This window comes from Ylistrum balloti, unplaced genomic scaffold, assembly GCF_031769215.1.
Source record: "Ylistrum balloti isolate Yb309-2 unplaced genomic scaffold, AGI_CSIRO_Ybal_v1 Utg370678, whole genome shotgun sequence".
Taxonomy (NCBI): Eukaryota; Metazoa; Mollusca; class Bivalvia; order Pectinida; family Pectinidae; genus Ylistrum; species Ylistrum balloti.
In genome coordinates this window covers 245,471-265,387 of record NW_026782409.1, presented here as the reverse complement: position 1 = coordinate 265,387, position 19,917 = coordinate 245,471, and the positions used below count along the sequence as shown (strand labels likewise).

Sequence of the window (19,917 nt, the reverse complement as noted above, 5' to 3'; positions counted from 1 at the left end):
AAAAAATTATATCAAATTTGATAGTATCATCATATCTAAATGAAGAAAACTTGATACTAACTTCAGGATGGAACTGCACCAGTTCCTTAAGGTCCTTGGGCAGCATGGAACTGTACCAGTACCTTAAGGTCGTTGAGCAGGATGGAACTGTGCCAGTTCCTTAAGGTCATGGGGCAGGATGGAACTGTACCGTTTCCTTAAGGTCATTGAGCAGGATGGAACTGTACCGTTTCCTTAAGGTCATTGAGCAGGATGGAACTGTGCCAGTTCCTTAAGGTCGTGGGGCAGGATGGAACTGTGCCAGTACCTGAAGGTCATGGAGCAGGATGGAACTGCACTAGTTCCTTAAGGTCGTTGAGCAGGCTGGAACTGTGCCAGTTCCTTAAGGTCATGGGGCAGGATGGAACTGTGCCAGTTCCTTCAGGTCATGGGACAGGTTGGAACTGTGCTAGTTCCTTAAGGTCATGGGGCAGGATGGAACTATTCCAGTTCCTTCAGGTCTTGGGGCAGAATGGAAATGCACCAGTTCCTTTAGGTCGTGGGGCAGGATGGAACTGTGCCAGTTCCTTCAGGTCATGGGACAGGATGGAACTATGCCAGTTCCTTAAGGTTGTTTGGCAGGATGGAACTGCACCAGTTCCTTAAGGTCGTGAGGCTGGATGGAACTGTGCCAGTTCCTTAAGGTCGTGGGGCAGGATGGAACTGTACCAGTTCCTTAAAGTGTACCCTGAGAGGTCAGCTATGTTGACCTTGAAAAATAATTCTGCACATAAAATACACTATGCCGAAAACGCGAATGCCGTGGAATGTTCCGTTACTGAGAAATTGCGACTTTTCTGAAAAACACACCTTTGGCTGAGAGGCGTTGACCTCGTTTTCGGGCACCCAAACCTGTGACGTCATAAGTTCAACGCTTTTGTTGATGCAGCCATATTCTCTTTACTGTGCTACATGTGATTGTGATCTATTTTGGGATTTTCCGCGGTAATTTCTTTGTTTATTTACGTGAAAGTACTTCACATCTTCGCAATATCTAAGGTAGTGAACGAGGGGTCGGTGAATTAGCGCTTAAATCCGCTAAAATGGCTTCCTATCGAGGAGGGAAGCGGTGTGTATGCTTGTCCTAACACTAACACGGATGGGGTTTCGATGCATGACGTCGATAAATAAAACTGATTGTTGATTAAATAAAAGTATATTTGTTAGGTTGATATTTTGTTATTAATTCTACAACTAAACATTTTAAATTGATAGGCTAGCCTATGACTTGGGCGGTCATAGGAATATTATTCCTTCGTAATCGTGAACGCCTAATACTCGGAGAAGGCCTAGTCGTGAATGGGTCACGGAAATTTTCACCCCGAGAATTTTCATACTACTATTGTATAGAATAGAATTATTAGAATTTATAGAATAGGTTATGTGTGTATGTTGTTTGTATTTGTATTTGGTTTTTAGATCTTCCAGCCGACGATGTTGTTTAGTTATTAAAGATGACCAATCTTGATTTGAAAACACAGTTCACAGTGTAGAGATGTCATCTAAACTCATAATCACACCTGTGCCAGGTTAGGTAATTAGCACCTCTGTGGCTGGAAAAAACAATTGTGACACCTGTGAGGCGACACGCCTGTCGGCTAACAACAGACGCGTACCAGTGCTAGGGTAAAAACCAGTCAAATAATTGTTTAAACTTCTAAAACATCAAATTTTTATTATTAACACAGCGGAGGGTGTTATAATTGGTTGTTGACACCCTATCTATATATATCCATAGTGCTACGAAAATTCCCAGGAAGGAAAAATTCCCCTCGGACGAAACTTCTTCGGTAAGAAAATTTCCGACACCTCGTGAATGTATGCATAGTCTTGCACAAACGCGATTTCCCGACGTCAGAAATTGTTGATCCAGACTTGAAGATAGTAAAATTAGTCCAAAACCACACCCAATTTTATTTTGTTTCTTTGAAACGACGATTCACTGTTCGACTACTTTCACGACTACTGGTGAGACCCAGTGAAGTACGTGCCAATCTATGTTGCCCAAGCGATCGTCACTTTTCGAAGGGTCATTTTCCTCCTCACTGGATACATCGTCTTGTAATTCCAGTTCAAATCGGTAGGGCTGGATTCCGTCTTCAGACATATCATTCACACCATAATCAGACTCCTCAAAACTCATGCTCAAATCGCTCTCAGTTGCGGTGTCGTTGTCACTGTCAGTCATGTTGACTGCCATTTCTGTTGAACTTATGACGTCACGAGTTGAAGAGCCTCGATTCCGCAGAAATGACGATTCGGCTGATTAGGTCTGGGCGGACAGGTGAAAACCGACAACTTTGAGCTTTAATAACTCGACACTGAGGCGACGGATTTTGACGGGGTTTTCATTATTATTATTTTTACGGCATTCTTAACATTATATCTAAATACAAAATTACTCTCAGGGTACACTTTAAGGTCGTGGGGCAGGATGGAACTGTACTAGTTCCTTAAGGTTGTGAGGCAGGATGGAACTGTGTCAGTTCCTTGAGGTCGTGATGTCACATTGTTTACAATGGTCATTTGTAGTATGTAGTTACAGATATGTCAGTTTATTTTCTTGGTTTTCAGTGTCTTTCTGTATGTTTTGAGGTGCCATTCATAATGATAATGTTGATACTATGATATAATACCAAACATAAACAAAAATTTAGCATTAAGGATCAATATCAAGGTAAATTACCAACAAAACACAAAGTTCTATTGCTCGTAGTTTTTAAACATCTCCACCAACATAAGCCGTCATGGAAACTTATCTCACAAGTACTTCATACTGTATAGTTAGTAATATTTGTGGGGGATATAATTTCGCTGTATTTGCAGTCAGTAAAGACAGCATGAAATAAACTACCAAGTAAACTCTTAACAATGAATAAAAAATATAAGGAAATCTATGTCATATGCCTTAATACATTTATATCAATGTACTGACATACACAAAATCTAATCCCTGTTAATGATCCAAAACTGTATCACAACCATGAAATATTAGTCCCACGAATTTAAACAACTATATCATAGAAAGGAATTTTTTTTTAAAAATTAAGAGAAAAAAAATTTAATTATTTCTGTACTGACAAAATACCTCATCAATAGATAGCATATGTATATTGCTCTACTTATTTCGTGTTCTAATTATTCATCACTGTTGCCATGAAGTACATCAAAACATGAAGAGTTCAAAAATAGGGAGCCGCAATAATACTACTTTGAAAAATGTGCTGGGGCAATCTTTTTCCAAACGTGTTACTCAACAGAACACTTAAATGGTAACCACATTTAATATAATTAACAGTTTTAAAATTCTCAAGTTTTTGTGTGAATTTTTGTATATTCAGTAGATAATGTGCCTTTATCAGAAATCTGACTGATCATTATGTTAATAACAGCACATCTACAACAAGTTACAACTTCTCTTACATATAGTTGTGTATGATATTCAATAATTTACCGAGACTAAAAAGAATCAGGTTGTGTGATATTGCTGGAAAATGTTGCACTGATGAAAATAGTTGCTTCATTTCGAGGTCATGTGACTCATTGAAAGGACCAGTCACTGTGTTATGTAGTGTATACAGGTCTAGTTAACAATCACACATCACAGTAAGATATGTGGAACTTAATTATTGACCAGGACGATAAATACAACCTTCGTTTTCATGGAGATGACATTTTCTGCTTATTTTATGTACAACACTATTAACACTGATGCAAAAGTAGGGTACAGATAAGAATTCAATTATCTCAAACAGCCTACCATGAGAACTTGTCAACGGCCTAGATCTTCCAGTGCCTCCATTACCAGAGGGTTTTGTTTCCATGGCAACAACTAGGCTGGCCGTGCCGGGATAACTCCCATCTTCTGATGCCGAGCTTGTTTTTGGATACTTAGCTAGTGAACTCTGAAAAATCAATAATCACTATTATAATGACTAATAATATTCCTTGATTCTGTGAGGGTATTTTACTATCTTCTTCCCAATACTTTTATAACACTAAGCAAAATTTCTCACATTGATTAAAGATATTGTGAAAATTTGGAAACGCTTTAAACAAAGTCTCTCACATCCGATATTCCACATTTTGAAAGGAATTTGGTATAAACACCGATTGAGGGAGTCTCTCTTTGGTTTATAGGAGTTGTCAATCTGGAAGGTTCAATTCACAGGATAACGGATCACAAGGATTCGTTTGAATAAAATGATAAATTAAAAATGAATTTTAGAGATACAAACTTCATCGCCTATAAGTGTGTTCATCTCCCGCTCCTTCTTGGTGAGGACCATTTGTCTTTTCTTGTGTTGGGAATACAGTTCTTGTAGCCTGGAAATACATTGTCAGATTATTTCATCTGGAATAAGCCCAAGGGACCATCATGTAACTCCATCTTAAAGTAGGGGATAAGATTATGACACTGATACAGTATGTTTTAGTATAACTGTAAAAGATATGCTTGGGATTATTTCAAAAAATGAATATGACTGGTTAAATACTGTATAATTGGGGTTTTTTTTCGCATTTTTGCAATTTTCGCTTTATTTGCTATAACTTTCTAACACAAAAAATGAATTTGCTAAATATACATGAATGGATGACATGCAGGAGTAATCTCCCTTCATACATACCTTAAAGGTAAACAGTTCCACATAAATATATGATAACAGATAAATTTATTGCATATATAATGTACATACACTGCATGAAATATTATGTTTCAATAACTAGATGAATTTCTTGTTTTATTTGCTCACTGCCCCAAAGAAAATTTTAAAATTTTGAATAACAAGTGTCACAAAAATAACATCATACCATTTTCTTAAAAAATCACCAAATTTAGATGTGGTGAAAATGACCAGTAATATATGTTTGATGAATCAATATTCACCTTAAACAGATGCCCAGTATTTCCAACATGAACAGACAGTCACATGACAACAAGGAATTAGGTGATACAATGTAACATTCAGTCTCATGGCACCAGGTGATCAGGTGACAGATGTAACACAATCGCCTTTCACATTCACTCACATGGCACCAGGTGATCAGGTGACAAAGTCGCCTTTCACATTCAGTCACATGGCACCAGGTGATCAGGTGACACAGTCGCCTTTCACATTCAGTCACATGGCACCAGGTGATCAGGTGACAGATGTAACACAATCGCCTTTCACATTCACTCACATGGCACCAGGTGATCAGGTGACACAGTCGCCTTTCACATTCAGTCACATGGCACCAGGTGATCAGGTGACACAGTCGCCTTTCACATTCAGTCACATGGCACCAGGTCATCAGGTGACAGATGTAACACAATCGCCTTTCACATTCACTCACATGGCACCAGGTGATCAGGTGACAAAGTCGCCTTTCACATTCAGTCACATGGCACCAGGTGATCAGGTGACACAGTCGCCTTTCACATTCAGTCACATGGCACCAGGTGATCAGGTGACAGATGTAACACAATCGCCTTTCACATTCACTCACATGGCACCAGGTGATCAGGTGACACAGTCGCCTTTCACATTCAGTCACATGGCACCAGGTGATCAGGTGACACAGTCGCCTTTCACATTCAGTCACATGGCACCAGGTGATCAGGTGACAGATGTAACACAATCGCCTTTCACATTCACTCACATGGCACCAGGTGATCAGGTGACACAGTCGCCTTTCACATTCAGTCACATGGCACCAGGTGATCAGGTGACACAGTGTTACACCTCAAAGATGAGGGTTTGATTCTCAAATCAGACAAAAAGTATGGGGTTACCTAATTAATCAGATGCTCTTATCTCCTTCCACAGTAATACTCAGTTTAATATATCACAGCCAATAGCTTATTTCTCAAACTATTTTAAAACAAAGTTAACGGAAGTTTTTTTAACTTAACAAAATTAGCTTACATTAGGCTTATAACAAGGTTTTGTTTATTGTTGATTTACGTCCTTTTAACAGCCGATGTCATTTAAAGACCTGCCAGGTTTGAGAGGTGGGAGAAAGTAAGATTTTATGGATGAGAAATCACTGACCTATGGACAATACCTGGTGACTGCCCCACACAGGCCGTGAACCCGTGACAAAGAGGCGGAAGGCAACCGAAAAAAGGGTGGTCAGACACCTTGACCACTTGGCTATCGAGGATAATAAAGATGAATATAATTAAAGGGAAATATCACAATATTGGTGATTTTGTACCGATTTAGGTTCCGATGAAATAAATGTCATTACCACCAGGCCGAGATCCTGGTCGCCATCTTAATTATCTACGAAGTAACGATTACAAGGAAAGAAAAATAAAGAATTCTCTCTTCCCTATTTTTTGCGTTGTGCACTTGTTCCGTACACAACAAATACAAAGAATTTCTTACTTGATGTTCCAGTTGGTGATCGAGTCTGAGTATGACCTCTTGATCCTGACAAGGTCATCCTGTAACAAGTAAAATCCTCCCACTTTGTCTACAACAGACAGATTAACCAGTCGTTACATTCTAGGGATAACAAGATACCTGTAGGGCTATTCACTCACCTAGCCATTTAATTCTTTTCATGAGGGAGACACATTACATTTAGATATTTGAACAAATAAATTCATGAACTGATTATGTTCTCAATCTGTCCAATGTACCTACCTATCTGTCTGATGTCTGTAGAACCCCAGATATTGAGACTTTTCTCCAATGTTTGAAGTTTGTCCAAGATACTGCGTCCCTTGTCGTGTATGTCACTCTTATCACTCTATCAAAATAATTCATATAAAATCCTTTTGCGAGTTTAATCCATTAAATATTACATCAACATGAAGGTATGGTTCTATTTTTCATAAAAACTGTATTTCTAAAAAATTAGTGAAAACTTTCTTCATTGGAGAGGCTTATTTCCACACACAGATAATGTTTTTCACTACCAAAACAATCATTATAGCAGTACAATTCTCCTCAGGGCTCATTTTAGCAGTAAAATTCTCAACTGGGCTAATTTTAGCAGTAAAATTCTCAAAAGGACTCATTAAAATAGTAAAATTCTCAACAGGGCTCATTATAGCAGTAAAACTCTCAACAAGGCTCATTTTAGAAGTAAAATTCTCAATAAGGCTCATTAAGATAGCAAAATTCTAAACAGGGCTCATTATAGCAATAAAATTCTCAACAGGACTCATTAAAATAGTAAAACTCTAAACAGGGCTCATAATAGCAATAAAATTCTCAACAGGACTCATTATAGTAGGAAAATTCTCAACAGGGCTCATTAAAACAGTAAAACTCTCAACAAGATTCATTTTAGCAGTAAAACTCTCAACAGGGCTCATTATAATAGGAAAATTCTCAACAGGGCTCATTTAAACAGTTAAATTCTCAACAGGGCTCTTTTTAGCAGTAAAACCCTCAAAAAGATTCATTTTAGCAGTAAAACTCTCAACAGGGCTCATCAAAATAGTAAAATTCTCAACAGGGCTCATTATAGTAGGAAAATTCTCAACAAGATTCATTTCAGCAGTAAAATTCTCAACTAGGCTCATTGTCACTACAGTTTATACCTGTATCATTGTTATGTAATCTCCCACCATTCGTGACAAAAGCTCATTCTGGCTCTCGGCATTAATCCTCAATACATATTCTAACACAGTACTGAAGGTGTCTGTCCCTCTGAAACAGATTATATCATAGTTTTTGATCAGCAGTTTGCCTATTCCTACTTATTGCACCTCGGACTAGAATGCATTGATCTGATTGGACGTTGCTTGCCCCCTATAAATCTATAGAGGGCAGCTGAATATATAGGGGGCAATGGCCGCCATCCATTATCTCTGAAAGGCGTCACTTCGTAATTTCAAATCACAGATTGGCGATATTCACATTCTGTCCGTGTCGGAATATTGGCTAGAGTGAATCCTAGAAGTTGCTATTATCTAGTACGAGTTGTTTCCCCTACACGAAGCACCTATTTGACTCGGATCAAAAATGGCTGGGCGGTTCGGGCAGACCACAGCTGCAGACAAGGAAAAAAAACGCCTGGCACTTAACGCTGATAAGACGTTAAAAGCTAATAAGTTGGCCGCTAAAGTGTTCAAAGATTATTTGGTGGAAAAGCAGCAAAACCCAGATTTTGAAGATTACGATGTAGTCCGACTGGACGAATGTCTTGGCCATTTTTACATGGATGCCAGGAAATGTGATGGGACGTATTATATATATATTTAAATGGGTCCTTGGTGCAATAAATTCGTTATGTAGTTTGCTAGTGACCCCCTACAGGAATATAGGGGTTCAGTCAGATTGGTAGGGGGACAGTTAAATTCCGCCTTCCTAAAGACATCTTTGATACTCCAGGGGTTAGGTCACTTTTTCTTTCTGCACCCCCGGAACATTTCACAGTGAAAATGAGGATACAAGCAAAATAATTTGATTAGCCTAGAGTGGGTTTCAGGAAAAAACTCTGCCCAATCAGACTGGAGCTGACCCCTGGAGTACCCTAGGTTCCAGAGGGTGATAGTGATCGTAACCTCTAGAGTACCCTGGGTTCCAGAGAGTTCATTTCCCCAGCAATAAAATTCCCCTCAACTAGGAGAGTGATTGTCATACAGTTTATAGGTTCCAGAGAGTGATAGTGATTAGTACCCTAGGTTCCAGAGAGTGATAATCTCCCAGTACCCTTCCAGAGAGTGAAAAGCTCCCTAGGTTCTGGCTCTCCCCTAGAGTACCCTAGGTTCCAGAGAGTCCTAGAGTACCCTACATGATTCTAACACAGTACTGAGAGAGTGTAATGTCCCTCTGAAACAGATTAGAGAGTGATAGTTTTTGATCCCTAGCAGTTTGCCTATTCCTACTTAGAGAGTAAGTGATTGTAACCCCAAGCCTTTCCAGAGGGTGAGAGTGATCTTTGATACCCTGGGTTCCAGAGAGTGATAGTGATTGTAACCCCTAGAGTACCCTGGGTTCCAGAGAGTGATAGTGATTGTAACCCCAAGAGTACCCTAGGTTCCAGAGAGTGATAATGATTGTAACGGAGTACCCTAGGTTCCAGAGAGTGATAATTTGATTACCCTAGAGAGTGATAGTGATTGTAACCCCTAGAGTACCCTAGGTTCCAGAGGGTGATTGTAACCCCTAGAGTACCCTGGGTTCCAGAGAGTGATAGTGATCGTAACGCCTAGAGTACCCTAGGTTCCAGAGAGTGATAGTGATTGTAACCCCTAGAGTACCCTAGGTTCCAGAGGGTGATAGTGACCCCTAGAGTACCCTAGGTTCCAGAGAGTGATAGTGATTGTAACCCCTAGAGTACCCTAGGTTCCAGAGAGTGATAGTGATTGTAACCCCTAGAGTACCCTAGGTTCCAGAGAGTGATAATGATTGTAACCCCTAGAGTACCCTAGGTTCCAGAGAGTGATAGTGATTGTAACCCCAAGAGTACCCTAGGTTCCAGAGAGTGATAATGATTGTAACGCCTAGAGTACCCTAGGTTCCAGAGAGTGATAGTGATTGTAACCCCCAGAGTACCCTGGGTTCCAGAGAGTGATAGTGATTGTAACCCCTAGAGTACCCTAGGTTCCAGAGAGTGATAGTGATTGTAACCCCAAGAGTACCCTGGGTTCCAGAGAGTGATAGTGATTGTAACGCCTAGAGTACCCTAGGTTCCAGAGAGTGATAGTGATTGTAACGCCTAGAGTACCCTAGGTTCCAGAGAGTGATAGTGATTGTAACCCCTAGAGTACCCTAGGTTCCAGAGAGTGATAGTGATTGTAACCCCAAGAGTACCCTAGGTTCCAGAGGGTGAGAGTGATTGTAACCCCTAGAGTACCCTAGGTTCCAGAGGGTGAGAGTGATTGTAACCCCAAGAGTACCCTGGGTTCCAGAGAGTGATAATGATTGTAACCCCTAGAGTACCCTAGGTTCCAGAAATTGATAGTGATTGTAACCCCCAGAGTACCCTGGGTTCCAGATAGTGATAGTGATCATAACCCTCAGAGTACACTGGGTTCCAGAGAGTGGTAGCAATCGTAACCCGTGGACTATCCAGGATGCCCTAATGACAGCCAAAGGCTACTGTTAACCAACTTTCATTCATGAAATTATTTTTCATGAAATTTGCAATAAAAATAGTTCATGAAAGTATCATCACAAATGAAGCCCATTGATGATAAACATGTAGTGCATTACAATATTCAGCCAGTCTTTTAAACATCAATCACTGCACACTGGCTTTGATGCAGAAAGTCATGAATTTGTCTTTATACTATAAGGTAGGGTCCTGACCAGATATATACAGGTATCTATATCACATCTCACAGATCACATTTCCTTACCTCTGCTGCCATTTATAAGACAGTCTTGTAAGTTTTGCAGTAGGCTTTCCAAACTTTTGTTTTCATTTCTTGCAATTAAGCATGCAGCAGTACACAAGCCATGTAGAATATCTTTCCCGTCGTTAAAATCAAACTTAAAATTTTACATCCTAAATATATCATCACTAAGTAGGAAGTAACCCTTACACTGACCGAGTGTCTCTTCTAGGTGCATCTGGGTCTATTTTTAATGTCACCTGCCTAACTAGGTTTGGTTCCATAGTAACATAGAATTACAAAAATATATATGAATCAACATTACCTAGCAACAATGAATGGTGCTCTGACTTTTTACAACAAACAAAATCTGTACACACATTTCATATCATAAATATCTATAATTACCTGCTGACCAGAAGCTTGGTCTCCTCCCTAAGTCGTGTAAAATGTTGCTGGTAGGATCCGGTCTCCAAGTTAATGACAGAGTGAGGTAGAGCTATCTCCAGCTTTGAGATACCATAATACCTACAGACATAAACCAGGTTATAGTGAACTAACCTCAGTACCTACAGACATAAACTAGGTTATAGTGAGGTAGACCTATCTACAGCTAATCATGGTACCTAGGAACTTCTTGCCTGATAGATGTCTTTTATGTAAGGCCCTGCATGAAGTTTGGAATTAATGGAAGTTACTTAATTTTGTGTCCTGATATTTTATGGATGTCTCTGTATTGGCTGCTTAGTGGGTATTAATTTTGCACAAATCTATGAACTGGTGTATACTGGCATAACTGATATTTTCTGAAATTTACATTCACTGTAGAAATGACTGCTAGCTATTCACTTTTGTTTTTACTGATCACAATAAAAGCAAATTTAAATCCCTGCATGTATTACAGCATTAATGAGTAAAGGATAGAGCCAACGCCGCTGTTGTATTTAATAGAGGTCTGCAGGTTATTTGCCTCCTGCCTGGATACCCTAGGGTATGCAGGGGATTGATGAGAAGGGCATTATATTCATTCAAAATATAAAAAAATATACGTACTTAAAAGTTGCTACAATATTTTTGTGTCCAAAGTACTGGCTGAAAGTTTGATGTAACGAATGTGTACAGGTCTCTGACTTCACTCGGCGCATGAAACTATTACCATAGAAGTGAAGCTCTAGGTACTTAGCAAAGGAAATATTCCACGTGTCCTGGCTCATCGGCATCAGCGGTGTGGCCTGAAATGATAGATCAAGTCACAGAGGTCAAAAAGGTCATCCCGGACGACCAGAAGATTATTATAACCAACTATAGTTATATTGCTATCAGTAGGAAGGTCAATACATTACTCAAAGTGAGCTTATGGTTTTGAGTGGCACAGTGGTAATACACAAGCCGTTCACCTAGCCGTCTGGAGTTTGATTCTGGGAACGGATGTGAAAAGGTAAGGGTCACCTGCCGGTCCTCTTGGGTTTGGCCCAAGATCTCTGGTTTCCTCCCACAATAAGACCCCTTACATCCAAGCCAACAAGAGTGATTTGTAAAAGTTGAAATAAGCTGCTTTGTAGTTGTTGTAAAATAAACAAGTTTCTATATGCATTCATATACTGTATACCACGTAATTCTTAATTAAATTTCCTGCCAATTTTACCAGTTATACAGTACAGGACCTAAGATATTATTTGTTGGAAGTTCTACAGATCTAGATATGATTGGGCATTCTAAAGGGCTTGTTGTCGTAAATATAATCATATATGATATCCCACAGATACTCTGTTACATTATTTTGCTATTATCTAACTACCTGTCTGCATTTTCTGCACCAATTCCACATCATAATGGCACTCTCGCCTCCAGGGACACAGTTCTTCAACTTGCGCAGTGAGATATAGATGGCACCACCGTTGTGTACAATCCTACGTACATGGTCCAACATGGGGACATCGCATGCCTCAGAGGGACAGGTATACGGCTGGAGAGAGTAGGACTCTCTAATATTGAAAATAAAGCAATCAATATATTCTAAGACGAGAGATCACACACTTAATTTCAGACTTGTCGGTCAGGGCAAAACATTATTGGTGAGAGTAATGATACAAATATTTTTCTTATTTTTGGATCTGCATCTTGGCAGCCGAGTAATAGCAAACCATAAAAGTACCCACAAAATCGACAAAAATATGTCCCCACAAAAATTGATGATTTTACAGAACAGTGACTAAACCTTCTACTTCTTTGAAACTTGACTTGGTGCTTCAACAGTTAGTTTTTAAAAATCAATAACCAAAATTAATGAACTTTTGAGCAGCTTGTGTTAAAACATCTTTTGAATATGATTGTTTGTTGTGAAAATTTGAAATGACTAAATGATACATACCGAAAGCAGAACTTCTCCAGGAATCCGCCTAAAGTGATGTCTTGGTTACCATAAAACTCCATGGTTACAATCCTGGTCAAGTATATTGAATATTAAAATTACACGATGTACTTATCTCCCAACAATGCAAGGATACTTGTTATCGTAAATATCATATTTAGGTATCCAGCGACAAACACAGGGAACAACAGCCTATTAGAAATACTACAGAACAGATATAAGGGTGGGCTTATTACAAGACAAGGGCTTATTATTAGATAAAAATGACAAGGACATCACAACAAAGGAATATGTATCCTTCAGTATGCTAAGGAGTTAACACAGTGCCTCTGATTCATTGTCAATAGGTGGGCTTATTAGAGAATATGAAAACAAGAGGCCTTTAGGGTCTGTATCACTTACCTCGTTTAGTCTGCTGATATTCAATCATTTAAACTAAAGAAAAGTATTTAAAACATGTATCTAGTTGAGTTGAACCAGGTTAAAACACTGGCAACATAAATTACCACTTTTCTTAGCAATTAAAGCTACATAACAGAGAAATTTTTTATATGATTTCTTTACGCGATACTGCCACAAAGAGGAGCCAAAGAGTACAGGAGAGCAGTGGATTAATCATAAGAACAGAAGTTCTCTTAACAAAACCAGTGGAATATAAGTAATGTTACTACTTGTGAAAAAGTGGGTCAATTCAGTGCCATCTCATACACTCCATACGTCAGTGCTAATAGACTTCATACTGGTCGTTCATGTTGGTCATTTGTCTGATGAAGGTGACAGCATAGACATTGAAACATCATACTCTAATCTTCTACTCCTTATGTTATAGAACTTACATTCTACTGACATAACCAAACTGCAGAAAATGTTCCCAAATATGTATTACTCATATCATTGATAATCTAAATTCTTCTCGATGCCTGGACAGTATATACATCCTCAATAACTAATGGCTCTCAGACAACATCTCAATAATCAGCGTAAGTGAGTGACTTATTTTACATTTTAAACTGGTATTTTATGTATCAGTCTCTCTGCTTCATTAGCTATCTAATGCCTAAAGTTGTACTGGACTCCGATATCTTTTACACCTCTTATACACTTAAAACTACATATGATTGTTTAAATTTGTCAATTCAGAATGAAAAAGTTTCTCCTAGGAAATTTTGTGATGCATAAAATTCTTGTCTGTGATTAAGACTTTGTCGAAGTGAAACCATACATGCAACATCATGATGTGTGGAGGCCTGAATGCTGCTTTTTTAAGTAAAGTGATTAGATTTTCTCCTAGCTTACCCAAGATTAAAACTGGTCATAGTGGGCATGGCCTACAAGTTTTCTAATTTGAAGGATAACAACAGTGTGGGGAGTATTTAGGAGTTACATATCTTTTGTACATGGCTGATCTCAAAATTGGTACAATTTCTGTTTAACTGATATAGCTATGGGTGGATTTGTAAACCAGAATGAATTCTTGCGGTCTAGCATGACAATATTGTAGGTTGTGTCTGAAATTTGAATTTCTTCTACTGTAAAATCAATCATTTTCATGGTGGATTTATTTTTGTTAATTTCATGGGCTCTCTTAATCCATAAATTTGTGTCCATCAATTGTTCAAATAAGCATATTAAAAAAATTCATATCTATCCACGAAATCAAGCGGTTTTTTTTTAAAAGTCACAAAAATTAAACCCCATGAAAATATATGAATTTACAGTATCTTACATATGTAAACACTCGTCAATATAATCTTATTATACAGACACTAACCAGCTAAAGCCTGAAATAAGACGAGTGAACCTCAGACTTAAAGCAGGAAGTTGGCTTATATGGGAATGATTTTTACTGCTGATGTCTCTTGCTGCATAAATAGAGAAATAATCTGATTTATCACACTGAGTTTGAGTGATGTGACATATACTGAAGTGTAGTAGGTGATATTGGCAGGAATTCATTTTTTCTGTGTTTAAGGCCATTGATGATAATGTAAAAATGATTGACAAGCAAATAAATTACAGTGAAATATATTCTTACGAAAAGTAAACATTGATACAAATATAAAGACATGTCTCTCTATTTACTGTGAAGGCAGAGAAAAGAGAAATCAAATCCTCATGAATTAGTAACGACCATGACAAACATAAACTACTGTACAATCATTTGTTTTTGAGAGAAAATGTTTTTCTTCCTAATTTTTGGGGAGTCGAAATCCACAAATTTATAGGTTCACAAAGTGATACCGAGATAAATGCTTTTAGTTTATAGTTTCAGTGGAGTTTGAGTTTATCCAGGAAATCAAGGGCCGGCTAAAATGTATATTTCTTAACAAGAGGCCCATGGACCTTAACTGTCATCTGACATAAAATACAAGATTTCAAATTTTGAACTTGAGAAGAAGTTGAAAATGTGTTTTCAAGATGGCAGCCACGGCGGGCATATTGGATTTCGGACCAACCCGAAACTTACATACTTTGGTCAGGATCATGTCGCGATCATTTCAGGTAAGTTTCAGCTCAATGAGACATGTAGAACTTGAGAAGAAGTTGAAAATGTTTACGCGGATGACAGTCGACGGACGCTGCCGGACAAAAGGCGATTGCAATAGGTCATCAGACCCTTCGGTCAGATGACCTAAAAATCCATGAAATCTGGACTACATGAAAATATATGATTTTAAAGTACTTAGCGCTGTGAAATTGAAAACTTATATAGAACAGGGAGAGGACACTTACTGTGGAGGTAGACAGGGGAATGGATGATTGGCTGATTTTTCCGAGTGACTACTGAGAAGAACAGCCAATCGTTGATGTCGATGGAACTCCAGACAGTCTCGCTGCAACAGAACTCATTCATCAGAAAGATGCTACATCTTTTAGTCAATACACAAGACTATATAACTACCATATATCTAAGTACTTAGCAGATTGCCAGAACATCAACATTCAATGGAGGGACAAAACCTAAAGTGACAAAAAACATGTACTTAATGAACTATTTCACCATGCTCTACAGGAACTAAACCATTTAACTGGCCCCTCTCTGTAGTTTCTGTTTGCAATAAGTACCAGTCTGTGTTTAATCAACATCTAATGAAATAAAAAAATATTTGCTGAATATTTCATAAGAGCAAAACGCATTTTTCTCTCAATCATGAAAAGTATTCACAAGTAGACATTTGTAAAATTGAAAATGAATTATTTGAAATGTACAAACCCTTCTGTCTTTTTTCCCAGAGGTTAATACGCGTGTATTATTTTGTTGAGTTAAACAATTCCTGTTGCTCTGGTCAAATGGATCTCTAGGACCAGAGACAGTATCAGACAAAGTCGGCTTGAGGACAATCCTTCCTCCTCGTGCACGGAAGTCAGCTAGCATACTCTACAACCAACAGGCCATAAAATAAGATAACTTTATTCAAAGCTGATTTGTTATCCTTCTTTAAAGGGAAATCACTGTAAAATTCTATTTTTAGAGATTAAATGGACATGTAGTGTATATTTCCAATTATGTCCAGATGTTTTCTCAATACTCCATTGTGAATGTCTAATTTGACCATTAATTTGTTCCAGAGACCCCTAATATATATAGTGCCAATATTATGTGTTTATCCCTTCATGCTGCCTTTATAATGCATTAAGGGTTTCCTCATTCCTAAAACAATTGTCATAATGTTGAAGATATCTTTATTTATCATACTGATTTAATTCCTATCATTATCCTCACACTCTCCTTATTTAAAACAACAAATTTTTTCCTGTGTTCAGGTGAGTTCTTGTCAAAATCCTCCTGATATTTTATCAACTTATTTATATCAGTCAGGAGTTCATCGACTCCAGACCTACATAGTTGATAGAACATCAAAATAATTCAGACTTAGTCAGTTCCTTCTGAACTAGGATGGGAATGTAAAGTCATGTTATATCTGACTAAGTCAGTTCCTTCTGAACTAGGACGTGAACGTAGAGTGATGTTATATCTGACTAAGTCAGTTCCTTCTGAACTAGGATGTGAATGTATAGTCATGTTATATCTGACTAAGTAAGTTCCTTCTGAACTAGGATGTGAATGTAGAGTCATGTTATATCTGACTAAGTCAGTTCCTTCTGAACAAGGATGTGAATGTAGAGTCATGTTATATCTAACTAAGTCAGTTCCTTCTGAACTAGGATGTGAATTATCTGACTAAGTCAGTTCCTTCTGAACTAGGATGTGAATGTAGAGTCATGTTATATCTAACTAAGTCAGTTCCTTCTGAACTAGGATGTGAATTATCTGACTAAGTCAGTTCCTTCTGTACTAAGATGGGAATGTAAAGTCATGTTATATCTAAGCCAGTTCCTTCTGAACTAGGATGGGAATGTAGAGTCATGTGATATCTAAGCCAGTTCCTTCTGAACTAGGATGGGAATGTAAAGTCATGTTATATCTGGCTAAGTCAGTTCCTTCTGAAGTAGGATGTGAATGTAAAGTCATGTTATATCTAAGTCAGTTCCTTCTGAACTAGGATGGGAATGTAAAGTCATGTTATTACTGACTAAGTCAGTTCCTTCTGAACTAGGATGTGAATGTAGAGTCATGTTATATCTGACTAAGTCAGTTCCTTCTGAACTAGGATGTGAATGTAAAGTCATGTTATATCTGACTAAGCCAGTTCCTTCTGAACTAGGATGGGAATGTAAAGTCATGTGATATCTGACTAAGTCAGTTCCTTCTGAACTAGGATGGGAATGTAAAGTCATGTGATATCTGACTATACAATTACATCATCAATTCTTGTGTCCTTTCAAATGTGTCATCAACCATTGTGAAACTGTTGTGAAATTCTTAAATCATTAAAAGTTATCATTTAGACGTATCAAATGTAAATGGGAATTTTCTGAAAGTTTATACTGACATAAATAGTTTATATCGGCCTTTCTGCTGTCAATTTAAATTACTATTTGAATTAAAACATGACAGACAAGAGGACAGGTGTGTTTAAATAATCAATAACACATTGCTTACTTCGGTTGTGTTTTTGTCCATGGAGGTCAGCTCTGATAAAATAAAGGGGTGTGCCTCCACCACTTCAACATCTGACCACGACATAGGCAGTTTGGAAGGCTGCTCTCCTTCATGATACTTCTGCGACCTTCTGATATCATATCCAGCCGGGTCAAATCGACATGACCAGTACAACTCATCAATATGTGCAAAATACTTTCGGGAACAGCAATTACTCCCAGATTCTGATTCCAGAAAAGGAACGTCATATTTCACAAAGGGAGATGTACTGAGTAATACTTCATTAAGTAGTTTTCTGAATTTCTGATATCGCTTTTGAGATTTCTCTTGAAGTGTAATGGAACTTTGAAAAATTGTATCATCTTGATTTTTTTCGAAGTTGTGGAGAGGATCTGATTGGTCTGTAATAATCTCAGATGAGGAAGTTTTTCGACCAATAATATCGCTGTTTAGTAAATCCATTTTCGGATCCAAATTTTCATTTTTCTCTGAAAATTGTTCATTGTCACTATTGATGTCCCCTAAAGTAAATTTTATTTTTCCTTCCTCCACCAAAGTTTTCAAGTCTTTTTCCGTGTCAGAATCTACTTCACTTTCATGCACATCCGATATGTCAGTGTCATTCTGATTGACAGTTCCAGCCTCCTTCTCACTATCTTTTGTGCTTTTAAGTGTCACAATCTCTGGGTATCTATCATTTTTCTCATCATTTTTGTTGCCATTTACACTGGCCATACTGGAACTTCCATTGCCATCATTAACAGTACAATAACCTCCACCCATATTTTCCTTTGTCACACCCATATTTTCCTTTGCCACGCCCATATTTTCCTTTGCCACACCCATATTTTCCTTTGCCATGCCCATACTTTCCTCTGTCACACCCATATTTTCATTGGCAACACACATCTCTTGATTAGCCACTCCCACAACTTCATTAGCTGCTTCCACTGCAATAGTTGACTCCACCCAATTGTGAATAGAATCACTACTGTTGATGCTCTCTACAATGTCCACATCACCAGAGGGGGTGGAGTCTGTGCTGTTGGTCACACCCACAGGTAATGAACCATCTAACTGACCTGGCGGCATGGCAAACTCATCCATACAAAGAGAGATTTCTAGTTGAGAAGTATAAGCTGCATATATAATGAGTCGCATGATCTTCTTAATCTGAAAAACAGAATCTTCCAGTTTAGATGTATTTTTGAATAGCTCTAGTCAAGACATCTTCTATAAAATTATTAATTATACATAAAAATGTTCTCCACAATTGTAGAATCTTTCTTACTTCTACTCAAATCGAATCTCCTTGTTTTATTTTTCTCTGATCTGTTGGCTTTCTAGCAAGCACTAACTGAATCAGATACTAGTCCTTTTGGATTAAAACTTCTCACTAAATGTTTTCTTAGATTTACTGTTTGACCTTTTGCCTTGAATGGTTCAAAGATGGCTACCAGGAGGCCATCTTGTTCTGCTAATCAGTTTCACAATTATTCTATTTACGACCAATCATTATGGTATTACAATATAAATTTTCTCATTGAAAATATGAAAAAAATAACAAAAGATTCTTAATATGGAATTTATCAAAACTTGCACAACCTACCCGCTTTAATTCACTGCTTGATCCTCCCCTCAGAGAAATTGTACAGCCAAGGTGAGTGGCACAGCCATCAAAACAAAGCATTGTCTTGTTTTCACCTACAATACAGAGTAAAGACAAGTAATAAGTGATTCAGAAGAATCTGAAATCCCCCATACCATTAGGATTATGTCTTGTGTGTCCCTAATCCCCCATACCATCAGGATTATGTCTTGTGTGTCCCTAATCCCCCATACCATCAGGATTATGTCTTGTGTGTCCCTAATCCCCCATACCATCAGGATTATGTCTTGTGTGTCCCTAATCCCCCATACCATCAGGATTATGTCTTGTGTGTCCCTAATCACCCATACCATCAGGATTATGTCTTGTGTGTCCCTAATCCCCCATACCATCAGGATTATGTTTTCTTATTTCTATAACTAATTCATTGTACAAGAAAGTACAATGAATAGTAGCTGCGACAGAAATTGTGAATCTGAAATGGTTGCTGGGACGACTATGTCAATGAGTACATTTCAGGTTCGGTAATGAATGTCCGTGTATATCGAGAGAAAAGCGCAAATCGAGCTAAATTTGAAACTTTGGTGTGATAATGGTTAGTCCAACTAACC

General features: G+C 38.1%; 1 protein-coding gene across 1 annotated transcript in view; it reads right to left on the bottom strand.

Moving 5' to 3' along the window:
• Nucleotides 1-641: 641 nt before the first annotated feature.
• LOC132557480 (1-phosphatidylinositol 3-phosphate 5-kinase-like) overlaps nt 642-19,917 on the bottom strand; it is a 35,890-nt gene continuing 16,614 nt past the window's right edge. The window contains exons 17-30 of the mRNA XM_060221969.1: nt 19,307-19,401; nt 17,698-18,870; nt 15,907-16,071; nt 15,426-15,526; nt 12,693-12,764; nt 12,120-12,306; nt 11,375-11,553; nt 10,730-10,849; nt 7,580-7,688; nt 6,675-6,780; nt 6,414-6,501; nt 4,278-4,365; nt 3,800-3,944; nt 642-727 (exon numbers count right to left, since the gene is read on the bottom strand). Of these exons, the coding sequence (XP_060077952.1) occupies nt 642-727; nt 3,800-3,944; nt 4,278-4,365; nt 6,414-6,501; nt 6,675-6,780; nt 7,580-7,688; nt 10,730-10,849; nt 11,375-11,553; nt 12,120-12,306; nt 12,693-12,764; nt 15,426-15,526; nt 15,907-16,071; nt 17,698-18,870; nt 19,307-19,401 (2,714 nt within the window). The remainder of the gene's footprint in view (nt 728-3,799; nt 3,945-4,277; nt 4,366-6,413; nt 6,502-6,674; nt 6,781-7,579; nt 7,689-10,729; nt 10,850-11,374; nt 11,554-12,119; nt 12,307-12,692; nt 12,765-15,425; nt 15,527-15,906; nt 16,072-17,697; nt 18,871-19,306; nt 19,402-19,917) is intronic.